The 13,252-nt window shown below is 58.5% G+C and overlaps 1 protein-coding gene across 3 annotated transcripts in view; it reads right to left on the reverse strand.

Annotated features, from left to right (window-relative positions):
* Window positions 1-13,252, reverse strand: part of KCNAB2 (potassium voltage-gated channel subfamily A regulatory beta subunit 2) — an 80,400-nt gene that overhangs the window by 14,345 nt on the left and 52,803 nt on the right. For all 3 annotated transcript variants that reach the window (XM_080802467.1, XM_080802466.1, XM_080802468.1), the window contains 3 exons: window positions 9,427-9,470; window positions 8,556-8,593; window positions 1,632-1,711 (listed from right to left, as the gene is read on the reverse strand). In XM_080802467.1, coding sequence (XP_080658593.1) covers window positions 1,632-1,711; window positions 8,556-8,593; window positions 9,427-9,470 — 162 coding nt within the window. The remainder of the gene's footprint in view (window positions 1-1,631; window positions 1,712-8,555; window positions 8,594-9,426; window positions 9,471-13,252) is intronic.

Here is a 13,252-nt window from a genome sequence, read left to right on the forward strand (position 1 = left end):
CCCTGAAATCTGGTGAGCCTGACATCTGCCGGGGGGAGGAGGGGGGCACAGGAATCCCGTGGCTCTCTGCTAAGTGCCCGGATTAGCATGAGCGTCAGCAGCAGGGGGCTCAGCAGAATGTGCACTTGGCACTTGGGGGAGCAAGAGGCACAGCGCCCGGCCCACCAGCCCACCGGCCCCTGGAGCTGCGCGACAGTCCCCTGCCCAGAGCCTTCCTGCCCGTCCCTTGGGGCACAGTGCCCAGCCTCCTCCGTGGGTGACTGCTGGCACTGAGGCATGGCTGGGGGTGGGTAGCAGGTCCAGCTCCAGGCTGGCCTGAGAAGGAGCCGCTGGGGCCCCAGAAGGAGTGGAGGGCAGGAGGAGGGCCGTGGGCCCCAGGGGCACCACCACCCCACCACGGGAAGCCGCTCTCGGAGTCCTCGGCGGCGGGTGCCCCGAGGCTGCCTAGTGCTGATAAGCCAGCCCTGGGTGTCCGGTTAATCAGGGGGCAGTGAAGACAGGGACACAGAGAGTGTGGAGTGTGTGGGGTCAGTGCGCATGGGCTGGGACCTTGGGGGCCAGAGGCTGTGGCACGGAGTGGCTTCCTGCACACTCTCACGGGCAGCAGGGCCGGGGCACGGGCCGGGGTGCAGAGTCCGGGGAGTGCCTGTGTGCTTGGCATGTGCACAGGGCTTTTCTACCTCTGATCCTCTGGCTTTAGTTCATCTGTCTGGAAAGCATTTCACTTTCATAGGAAGAGGCTGCCAGGATGAGCGCTGGGGAGGGGCTGGCGCATCCGGAGGGGCTGAGGGCTGCCGATGGGGGCTGGAGGAGATCTTGGGGCTCCCGGGGAGGTCCCCAGAGCTGTTAGGTCCTCAGACCCTGGGTTGGGACTGGAGAGAAGGTCCAGCTGGCTTCCCACTCTCAGGGCTCTGGGCCCCATGGCAGGCTGCAGGTAATAACCCAGAGCCTTCGAGGCAGGTGCTAGCCCCGGGGCCACCGCGCACAGCCAGCCGGGCTGCAGCCAAGCCAGCTGATGGGAACTTGGCTTGGCCCGGGCGGGAGGGGCCAGAGGGAGGATGAACAGAGAGCCAACAAATGACTTCACAAACAAAAGCTGACTTTTGGAAACCCGATGCAGGAGAGTGGATGATTTGATTACCGCTAGTCTTTAAAATTGGAGCCGGCAGCCTTGGCTGAAGAGGGCTTTTACATAATTGAGGAGGGAAGTTCACTGCCAAGGTGGGAGTGCTTCCTGCAGGGCCAGGCTGGCCAGACTCTGCTCTCCGCAGCTCGAGAGGCCTCGCGGTACCATTAACACATGAGTATGTCAGACTCGCGGGGCCGGCTGCAGGAGAGCCCGGGACCGCAGCCCGATCTGGCTCTTGCCCAGCCCGGCATCTGAGGCACCAGAGGGACTGTGGGCATCTCGGGGCTCGGACACATGGGGAGTTTAGCGAGTGGCCAGTGTCCAAGCGTCCTGCAATTTTGGCCCCAGGAAAACAACACCTTCTAAGGCCATTCCAAGTTTAAAAAAGCAGGCAGAGTGTGAGGCACGTTTGTGGGCGCTTGGGACCAAGGACCAGAGCACTGGCTCTTCCCAGGGAAGCTGTGGCCCACACCACGTCGTCCCCACGAGAAAAGACACGTACTTGCCAGCTGCGTAGACCTCTGCCGTATCGAAGAGGTTGATGCCGTTGTCATAGGCCAAGGTCATGAGCTGCTCTGCCATCTGAAACGAGAAGACCAGAGCCGCTGTGGGCAGCACAGCCCCGCCAGGCCAGGGGAGGAGGGAGCTCCAGGGCATAATCTCGTGGCCTGGGGTGCCTCCTGTGTGTCCAGGCCGTGCCCTCCGGGGCTCCTCTCGTCCTCTCCTGCCATGGGACAGGCATGGAGGCAGCCCTCAGGAGCGGACCCACAGGAGGAAAGAAGACAAAATGAATGAAGGAACAGCCCCTGGGCTGTTAGTTTCCTGTGAGCAGGGACCCCGTCTCTTGGGTCATCACAAAGTTTAGCCCCTACACCGGGTTGAACACAGCCCCCAACAGAGGTGCGACGGATCCTGGCGGAACGAATCCTTTCTTAACGCTCTGGCTGGAGTGTGTCCTCTGGCTGTTCGCTGCCCCCCACCCCATTCCTTCCCAGCAGCCCTACCGGGACGAAAAGATTATTGTTTGCAGACGGAGAAACCGCGGTGCTCAGCGAGCGAGCGCTCTGGCCTCCGCTGGCCCTTCTCCAGCCAGGCAGGCAGAGGCTGACGCCCGAGGGGCACGCGCCTGCCACCAGAGTTAGCTCCTTAGGCTGCTCCCCAGATGCGTTTGTGCCCCACCAGCAGTGACGCCCTGGTAGTGGGCGTGAGGCTCGAGCCGTTGGGGGCAGGGGCCCCCGCGACAAACAGCCCCTGCAAGATGCGGCAGAGATCTCTGCTTGCCCTCTGGACGGTGCCCCTTTGAGAGAGTCACAGATGCAAACTCCCCCCACCGCTTTTCAAAGCTCAGCTCAGAGCGCCAAGCCTCCCTCCCTAGCTACCCGCGGCCGGGTGAGTCACACTTAACAACCCTCAGAAACGGTGGGTCGGAAACCAGCCTGTTTGCCTGCGTGGAAGTTCTCTCCATACCAAACTCAGAAGCCCCCTGGGCCAGGCAGGTATGGGGAGTGAGGCTGCTGGCCTGTGGGGACACTGGGGTGGGGGGGACTGATGCTCATTGGCGGCCCCTGGGAAGGCGGCTCAGCGTGGCTACATCTTGTGATTTTTCAAGAGAAGCTAGAGACCGGGTTACTTGGGGTGGTAAAAATCTCCCGATTTTTCAAATGCTGGCAATGAACCCCAAAGATTTCTGATACCGAGCTGGCCAGGGTGCACCCCTATTAGTTAGTGACTGTCACTTGAGTCAGAAAGCCCGGGGGGGAGAAAGGTCATTGGTGGAGGAATTTTCTGGATCCACAGGGCTGGTTGGCTCCGGTGGAGCTCAAGTGTAATCATGTATCAGATGCAACCATGACCCTCCAGGGAGCCGGCTCCCCACCCTTCCCCTGCGTCTCTCTGCATCCTGGGGCCCCTTTCTTCCCCTCCAAACCTCCAGACACACCAGCTTCCTTCTGTCTTCAACCTGACTTTTTAGGGATGTGTCCCACCAAGCCCCCAACCTCTGCCCGGAGAGCACCCCATGCTGGGGCCCTAGCCAGGGTATACAGACGACGTAGGGGTGCCCACTGCCTCCCAGGGAGGGTTCTGAGCAGCGGGGACTCGGCACGACGGCTTTTATCCCCACAGTTCAGACCCTGCATCTCTCCCCCGCGCCCGCCTTGCTCCCCGGAGAGCGGCTACAGGTGTTCTGAGCTTTACTCTTCCCACGCCCACTCCATCTCGGAAACCAACCCATGTTAGTTCATAGAGATCTGGTTCGTTCTTTTTTAAAAAAATTATATACAATTTAAAAATTGTGGTAAGGCACGCATACGTAAAATCGACCCTTTTAACCATTTTTATGTGTGCCCTTCTGTGGCATGAAGGACAGGCATGTCGTGCAACCCTCACCCGCACGGGCCTCCAGAATGTCCCCACCTCCCCAAACAGAAGCTTGGTTCCCACGAGACACCAGCTTTCCACTCTTCCCTCCTCCCCAGCCCCCCACGCCTGCCCATCTGCTTCTAGAAGGCCTGGGGGGCGTCCTCCAGTATCTTTCTGTAACGGGGTGATTTGCTGAACTGAACAGGGTGCCTTCAGGGTTCCTGCATGTTGGAGGGTGTGCGAGCGTTTCCGGGGCTGGGTCTGGAGGGTGGGCAGGGGTCTGTCCGGCAGGAAGGTGGGGGGCAGACGGAGGAGCGGGAGTTGCAAGCAGGGAGGCTGGGGTGTGCGGAGGAGGGCGGCGTGCCGTGCTCGCCCGTCCTGTGCTCCGGTCCAGCACCCGGGCACCCTCCTTCACTCGTCTTTCTCCTACTCCAGCATCGGCACCTTCGGCCAGTCCTGCCAGCTCCTCCTGGAAGCTGACCCAGGGTTGGACACTCTCGCCCCCCACCTCCACTTGGTCCGAGCCAGGGTGCCCTCGGCGGCGTTTCTGCGGTAGCCCCTCTCTCTGCTTCTGTCCTTGCCCCCAGCACCCTGCACGGGGCCAAGGGTGGTCCGCGGACCAGCACCGGCCGTGCCGAGTCCCCGGCTCTGCCCCAGGCCTGGCCCAGCAGAACCTACATGTTAACTGGCTTTCCAGAGGATTCGTGCATACGTTCCAATCTGAGGAGACCCCCCCCATCCTTGGGGGGCTGCCGTCCTCAGTGCAGCAGCCAGAGTGAGCCCCTTGCGTGAAGTCAGGTCAAATTTCCTCTGTGACTTCTATGTCACAGACGATCAAAGCCAAGGTCCGCACCGGATCTGCTCCCTCACCTCTGCCCCCGTCTCTCAAGCTGGGGCTCCTCCTGCGGCCTCCTCCTCTGGCCTGGAATGCTCTCTCTCTGAGTCATCACGTGCTCACTCTTGTCCCCCCTTCCCCGGCCATCCTGCATAAACGGGCGTCTGCACCTCAGGCCTCCTTTCTCTGTGCCCGTGTTCTCTGTGTTTGATTAAATAAGGGCTCCTGGAACCTGTGAACCGTCTCTTGGGTAGAAAAAGGATCTTTGTGGATGTGACTGCATGAAGGGTCTTGAGGGGGGAGACAATCCTGGATTATCAGGTGGGCCCTGAACGCTAGCACGGGTGACCTTAGAGGAGGGAGGCGGACACTGGAGCGAGGTGGCCACCAGTAGCTGGAGGGGCGTGGGAGGAGCCAGTCTCCTCCCCCAGAGGCTCCCCTGGGAGTGCGACCCTACTGACACCTTGATTTTAGCTCCGTGATCCTGACTTTGGACTTCTGACCTCCAGGCCTGTGAGAAAATAAATGTCTCTCGTTCTAAAACCACACAGATGGTGGTCATTTGCTAATGCAGCCACCGGACACTTCTAGCCCTCGGAGGTAAGATGTGCTTCCTGTCTGTCCCCCGCTGCAGAGAGAGAGCAGCCCACGGCAGGGACTGGCGCTCGGCAGGGGCTGAGCAGGTGTGAGCTGAGTGGACACCGTGCTTGGCTGACTCTACTGGCCGATGCCGCAAGGCCGGCCAGGCCGGAAAGATCAGCAGGCTGGGTGCAGAGGATACCCATCCGCATCTCACCTGTCGCTTAACCAGAAAGATGGAAACACCACCCCAACGACACCAGGCCAGTGAGAAAACAGAGGGAGGGGAGGGAATTTTCCAGGCCGTGTTTTTTATTTTACTGTTCTGCTCTGATTTTGTATCATTCCTCTCCCACGCTTTTCTTTAAAGGTTTACTTATTTATTTTAGAGGCAGGGCGTGGAGAGAGAGAGAATCTCAAGCAGACTCCTGGCTGAGCACGGAGCCCGATGTGGGGCTCGATCTCTCGACCCTGAGATCATGACTGAGCCCAAACCAAGGGTCGGATGCTCAGCTGACCGAAACGCCCAGGTGCCCTCTCTTGCAGATTTTCCTACATGAATATATGCTTTTTCCCTGTAAGACTGTGGCTCTCACATACAGACCAGTGTTGGTGCTGTTTGCCACACGCTGGCTCCTGGGTCTGTCCCCATGTCATTCTGTAAGACGTGAGTCCCAAAGACTTACGCTCTGTGGGTGACTCCTTCTTTACGGGACGGAGCCTTTATATAGAGACTGTCCGGATTTTTCCAACGTCAGAGTCAGAGTTCCCGAAACTGAAGGCAGGAGGGACTTCAGGAGACACGCGGGCCTCTTCCCCGCCGTCCCTACTTGGGGGCCAGGGGAAGCCATCACACCCCCGAGCTGGGAGCTGGCCGTGGGCTCTGAGGCAGGCGCCGGGTGCCATTTCCCGATCACGAGTCTCCAGGTAAGCCCGCGGGCACCTGCTTCATCTCTGGGGCTCTAACTCCTCCAAATAGGGTAACGGCACCTGCCTCCCTGGGTTGGTACAGGGTCGAGCGTTACAGTAAATGTAAAGTTTGTAACGACCACCCCTGTTAGATTTCCGACGCCCCGGCTGTTCTGAGCACACGGTCCGAGAAGGAGCTTTTCCCTTGAGCTGCCATGTGAGGTCACAGAAAGGGCACTGGACTAGAACTTGGAAACCTGACTCTGGCCAGGCCAGCTCCCACCCTTGGCTACATAATTAGAGGTTTGCTAACACCGTCTGCTTCCTCGGAGGGCTGGCTCTGCTCTGCCCGGCCCCCAAAGACTCCGTCCCCAAGGCCACAGCCCCACAGACATTTGCAGACAGAGGACAGGCAACGGCAGACCTTCTCTGTAAAGGACCCGAGAGAACACGCTTTTATCTCTGCAGGCCGGACAGTCTCTGCGGCAACTTGTAACGGGAAAGAGGCCCCCGACTGTATGCAAATGAATGGGTGTGGCTGCCTGCCAATAAAACTTTATTTATAAAAAATGGGTTGTGGAATTCATAGAGGCAGAGAGTAGAGGAGAGGTTACCAGGGGCTGGGGAGTTCTTCCCTCACGGTTACCGTTTTGTTCGCGGTGATGAAAACTTTCAGAGGCAGACCATGGTGATGGTTGCCCAGCGAAGAGAAAGTACTTAATACCATGGAACTGTACACTTCAAAATGGTTAATGTGGTAAATTTTATGTTTGCATATTTTAACCACAACGAAAATGGTGAAAATAGCCAATTTTATGTCTCATATATTTGATTAAAAGTAAAAAACAAAAAAAAAAAAAAAAGAAAAGATAAAAACTAGGCTGGGGCCCAGATCTGGCCTGTGGGTTGCTGCTCACGGACATCTGCAGGGTCCTGCCATGGGACCCCCACTTTGCCACATGAAATCTACCCAGTCCTCATTTCTGCGTCTCCCTGGCATCTCGGTGTTTTGCTCTAAAACCAGGACTGTGTTTCTGGGTTCCTTAGCAGGCCACCCACCTTCCTCTGGACACGGGCTTAGCAAGGAACACAGGGCTCCCGATGGCGCACCCATCGGGGACCCCCAGGGGGCTCATGGTCTCCCCAGTGTAGGTCAGCACACATGCTCCTCTGTAGCTAAGGATGGCCCTTGACTCCCTGTGGTTCCAACCCCACTGGCTCGGACTGGGCAGGCAGCCAGCTAAAGAAGACGACGTGGCCATTCTTCATCTGAACCGTGGCAAGGTGGGCCCCCTCCTCCCTGACATATTGATTTTTTTGGACACTAACTGTAGGATTTAATGCGAAAATTCTGCTTGCTCCTTCACTCAATCCTTTTCACCTGCCAGGACCTCTGAGAACCCCGAATCTGTCATGTATTGTAGCTGCTGTCCTCCCAGCTTTGTGTCATCAAGAAATGACTTCTAGTATCTTCGTACGTGTCACTGTCTACGTGATGGAGACGTGGCAGAGGCCGGAGCCAGCAGGGCCGCCGCTGGGTCATTCATCAATACTCTTCGGGTGCCAGGCATCCGTTGGTGACAAAAATCGCCTAAGCTGGACAGTTACCACCCAGCCACTTCTCTGGGTCTTTCTCACAAGGACATCGCACACGGGGTAGCGAATGCCATTTGGAAATGAAGTCACACCCCCCCCACCCCCAGCAAAAGGGGAAGAGACGGGTCAGACATAGTGATTTTGGGTGAACCACACGGGCTCCGGGGCTCCGACCTTCTATGCTAAGTGCTTGCCACCAATCCAGTGGCTAAAGGCAAAGCAATTTCCTGAACCTCAAAAACTCCTTTCCCCTGAGACCGTCCAGAGCTAGAGCCTCAAAACAAGGGCAAGGCGCTCTACAGCCGGCTGCCGTCATGAAAGGAAAAAGGGATAAAAGCGCAAATGAAATACATTTAGATTTTGACAGAAGCAAAGCTTTTCCTTTGGAAACTTGACTGGGCAATCACAGCAAATGAGGTCTCAGATGAGCGCACTTATTAATTTTTAAATGCAACCTTCCCGAGAGTAAGCAGGGCAGACGTGAGGACAGCTCCGCGGGCAGATGTCCAGGGCTCTCGGAGCAGACGTCACTGCCCTCCCTTCCCAGAGAATCACTCTGCTGCCCAGAAGTGCGCCCAGCCTGGGGGTGCGCAGGCCCTTTCCCGACAGACGCTGGGGGCACCCGCTCACGGCGAGCAGAGAGGAGCCTCAGCGAGCGCACTGGGCTGGCGAGCACAGGCTGGACGACAGCTAGAAACGACAGATAGGGGAAATGGGGGGGCGGCGGGGGCTGGGTGTTCGCAGACTCTGCTTTCTAAACGACCCCAGCAGACGTGGGCTGACGTGGCAGATCGGGTGGGGTACTCTGCCCGAGCAGCTTAGAAAGATGCGCGGCTGTGTACTTTGGAGAAGACGGGCCCCTGGATTTCCCTGGCGAGCGGGGGACTGGGTGCTATGCAGGTGAGGAACCCGAGTTTCTGGGCCTTTTGGGGATCACAGATGCCCCAAGGCACCCAGCCGCGAAGGGCAGGCACCGGATTTGGCATCTCCTAACACTGCCGTGGCTCCCCTCATCCTTCCTGCTGCCCCAGAGGGCCACGGCACCCTTGTGAGCGCCAGCCTGGTGGTTCATGAGGCGGACTGAACCAGGTGCCCACCCTGGCCGGCCTCTGCTGGGACCTGCAGCCTGCAGGAGCCCCGTCTTACCTCATCGGTGATCTGGCCTCCGAAGGTCACCCATGTTCCTGGAAGGAGACACATGGACTCAAGTCAGAGAACCTCTCCGGGGAGCTTGCCACCGTGCTCCCCCACCCGGGGTGCTCTGCCCTCAGGCTGCAGGGCCTGGGGAACAGCCACAGGCCACCATGCCACTTGCTCTGCAGTGAGCACGTCCTCAGCACGTGGGGACACTAGGCCTTCAGGGCAAGTCTCCCTCTCTTGGGGACACCAAATCGGGGGACAGGAAGTGCCCGGAGCAGGCAGAGGACTGCAGGTCTTTGAAATGCTTGTTGGGGCTCAAGCCGATGGGCTCCTACCCTTGACCTGCCCCAGGGAGCAGGACGAGGGATGCCTCCCTGAAAACGGGCCAGTCTGACAGCCATGCCCTCGCACTTGCTGGGCGGCACGTGTGTGTGTGTGTGCGTGCATACGTGTGTGTGTCCAGGGGTGTGTCGGAAGCATACTGTGGGTACCAGGGAGGGGGAGGGACAGTGTATTCTGGGACCAGAGCTCACATCTGAGGAGAGCCTAGATAAAAGGGCACAATCCATTGGCCCTCTATGAGGACTCAGTCTCGTAAGGAGAGAAGATGCTTTCCGGACACACCTGGGGCCAGGGGCCTTCTCTGATTTTCTGGTGTGAGGCAGGGATCTGTGCGTGTACAGGTCCCTGGTACTCCCCTCGCCTCCCCTACCCCTCTCCTGAGGCACCCCCCCAACCTCCTGGTTGCCGTGGCAACTGAGCCTCACCATCCTCCTAATCCTGGCTCCCAACCCTTCCCCCAGGGCTGGCCCCTTTAGGCCTCCCAAAGCCCCGGCCTCCCTGGATGGCACTGGACCAAGGGAGCCCGCACACTCACCGAGCCCCAGGCAGGAGACCCGCAGGCCCGACTTGCCCAAGTTCCTGGAAAACAAACTTGGTGTGAGTTCTCAGCGACAGGGACAGGACCTGCCAGCCCAGCACAGCCCCGCCCCCTCGGCTGTTCCCAAAGCCCAACCCCCAGCTTGAACCCCCCACCCCAGTCAATGTATCTTTTGAGACTCTGAAGGCAAGGGGTCGTCTGGAGAGAGGCCTGTGGCTCACCGGCTTTTAGGCATAAAGAGCCAACTGTCCGTTCCCCCCGCCTGCCATACCCACGCCGGAGCATGGCCACATGGCCAGGCCACGCTGGTGACCACAGTGGGGCCTGGAGAGCCGCCTCGAAAGAGATCAGGGGAATGGGCTGATTGAGGCCTTGTGGTACCCGGTCATCACGGGCCTGCCGAGCTACCTGCCAGATGAAGATCCCAGGGTCCACGTGAAGGGGCCACAGCCATCACTAACGTCCTTAGGAGGTCACGGAGGGTGGCCGTGCTCTGCTGAGGACTGGGATGGCCACCTGTCCTGGCCTGTTTGTCCTGGGACAGGCTGGCTGGGGGCCTGCAGGGGCAGCCACAGGCCGGAAGGTCTTCAGGCATCATGTCCTCCATCTCCCACTGCTCTGCGGGTCAGGGGCCTGCTTTTCCCCACATCCCCATTTTACACAAGAGCACACTGGACCTGCCCAGGAGCCGAGGGGCCAGGAGTCCACCGGGCACCCCCCCCCCCCACGACGGCGTGCCCCTTTCCCCATTCACGGCGGATGCAGGATGTGAGCTGCTCACACGGTGAAGTCCATGGGCAGGGTGGGAGTCCGCTCCCCTCGGGGCACCCCCACTGCCAGCATCCTGGTCCTGGGACCGGCCCGGGGTGCGACACCCAGCCCGGCAGTAGAAAGTCAGAGAGTTGTGACAGACTCAGAGGGTGAACCCCAGCCTCCTTCCCCGAGGGCTTCAGCGTTGCCCTGCGTCCTCAGTTTCTCTACCCAAACCCGACCCCCTCAGACCCTCTGAAGCCTCGGTTTCCTGCTTCCCAGACCCCAGGACCCTGCCCATGTCACAGGTGGTCACAAGGGGTGGGGAGGGGATGTAACAAACTTGTAAGCGGTTTGAGTCACCAAATTTAAAATAGTTCTAGAAGGCCCAGCTTTCTTCTCAAATTTCCCATTGAAACCGGCCCGGCTGCCAGCCCACTGTTCCTGCAGGGAGTGATGGAATTTTCCCTAAGCAAGTTCAGAACAGCTGCTGGTACCTGTCGGGGAGGGGAGCCGCTCGAGCAGAGGCTCTGAAGCCACAGCTGAAACCCTGGATGCGTGATGTCACCTGCTGCCTCGGCGTACCCCTCTGCAGAACGGGCTCCCAGGGCCGGCCGCAAGGGTGAAACGGGGTAACAGGTGACCGGGTGTCACAGGGCGCCGACCTTGCCTTTTCCTCACGTGAGAAGCAACAGACAAATCAAAGAGCTTTGCAAAGCTACTGAGTTAAAAAAACGGAAGCCTCCCCTGTTCTTCTCCCCTAAGAATCAGTGAAATAATCCGATGGTGCCCTCAGCCCACGGCTTGTATGACCCGACCCAGAGCAACTTGGGTTTGCGGCTGCCGGAAAGGAAGGCGACAGTTATCATGTTGTAAGCGCTCACAGTGCTATCGCCTCTCTACGTGCGTGTGGGAAAACACTCATAACGTTCCTGACTCAGCTTCTGATTTGCCATGAGAGAGTTAAAATACACCACGCACGAAGTGTAAGGGCTGAGCCGTCGGAGACGTGACTTAAAGCTTTTCTGATGAACTTCGAGTCATGCTTGAATTGATGTTGCTTCTAAGCAGAACGTTAATTTTTGTTTTGTTGTCTATACATAAACTGGAATTAAAAAGTTGTGTTTTTTTTATAAAAGGAAGAAAGGCGCCACCCTATCATCTATAGATTGCGCATCGGGCCAGGCCTGCTCAACAGTGCAGGTGATTGTCCCTGAGTTAGCTAGAAAGTAGCCGTGGCCGAAAATCAGAGCCTTGCTTGCAAGCAGCCTGGAAGGAACAAGGGATCCAAGATTCTGATCAGTAGTTCCTTACTGCTTGGGGTCACAGGCCTCCTTGAGAAACCGATGAAGGCTGTGGCCCCCTTCCCTGGAAATGTGCAGGACACGAAGACCTCTGGACCCTGTGTGCAATGCCCAGGCGCTCACAGGGCCTCGGGCCGCTGGTCTCCGTAAATCCAGGTGCTGGAAGGGAGGCTGAGCTCCCGACTCGGCAAAACTCCCACTCGTGACCGTGGGAAGGAGTTTCCTGGCCAGGCTCTGCAGAAGGTTACGTTTTAGGTACGTCCTCTTTTGCCAGCGTGGAATCACATGCGTGCATGCGCTGAGTGTTCGGGGATGCGTGGCTTTAGCAACAGACAGATGAGAGCACAGAACTGAGCTCGCCTGGGTCTGTAGCTGAAAGGGGCGCCTGGCACCCCTTGCCCACCAGAATGGGCCAGGACCCAGGGCGTTCAGCTCTCCAGCTGCTTCCCCGCCCACTGCCCACGGGAGTAATTTAACAAAACTAGGGCACCGCGTGATGCTGTAATTACCCCGCTCAAGTTGTCTCCCCGATAAAATGATGGTATTAGTTCTGCCATCCGCTGGCAGTCCTCGGGAGAAGGAATGAGAAGGGACAGGGTATCTCCAGGCAAAATGCTTTATAAATACGGCTGCTCAGTGGGGGTGGGGAGCGCCACCAAGTCCGCCTCTTCTGGACCAGGGCTGGGGACATGCTGCCCCTTGAAACTCCCAAGACTCGAACATCGTCTCCTACAGAGTTTTCTCCCCTAATTCGGTCGACCTAATGACAAAGTAGTTGGCTAACTCTCTAAACCCAAGCGATGCTGGCCTCCACGGATTGGCCTCATGTCCTCCTGGAAAAATGCTAACGAGGACTCATGGGTTTAACCTCTGCCGGAGGACAGCACCGATGCCCAGGATATTAGCCACCAGACGCCCCGTACCCCTTGATACTGCACCGCAGACCCCGGGGATTGCAGACCCTTTAAAAAGAGTCCAAGGTCTTTAAATTCAGCCAAGTGGATGGAGGACAGCACGCTGAGCTGGTGATGGACATCAACGTGGTCTTAATGAGCCGGTGGGATGAGCGTGGGAGCTGGGGTGTTTGCGGGGCAGCCGTTAAAATGGGGGTGTGATGACCCGTTGACAGGTACATCCCGCTCCCAGTCTCCAGGCTCCCTGTGGACAGGCCCGGGCTTCTAGGTCTTCAGCCTCAGATGGTAGCGGCCAGCAGGGTTTCGGGGGTGTTTGCTGGGTAACTGGGGGGGCGAGAAGCCCTCTTTTGGGGCGGAATGCTGGCCCCTCCTTATCCACAGGGCTTGGCATGGTGCTTCTTCGACACCGAGTGAGCCCCTCTTGGGCCCCCCAGCGAGAATGTGGCACTTTGGGCACCCACCTTTAGCTTCCTAAGGATGCGGTCAGAGTGGGGGGTAACGAGCAATCAGGCCCCCTGCGGCCCCCATCTGCATCCTAGCTGTGGCCCTGAGATGGTCACTACAGAGCAGCTCCGTGGGGCTGGCACCCCGTGGGGCAGGCACCCAGCTATAAGGCAGGCAGCCTGTACTCACATGGGCACCCAGTGACTGGGATTCCGGCCCCCACTTCAGCCTCTGTGAAACCACACTTCCTGCAGGCGTATGAAGCCTCCTTCCTCCCCCACACTGTCGAGCAAAGCTCAGCGGGGCACACGTAAGGACAGATGGGGTCCCCCAGTTAGGGAGAGCTGAGGCTGGGATCTGAACCCAGCTCCTCATGCTGCAAACCCCCTAGCCTAAGGAGCATCTCCCCTT

This window comes from Martes martes (genome assembly GCF_963455335.1).
Source record: "Martes martes genome assembly, chromosome: 4".
Taxonomy (NCBI): domain Eukaryota; kingdom Metazoa; phylum Chordata; class Mammalia; order Carnivora; family Mustelidae; genus Martes; species Martes martes.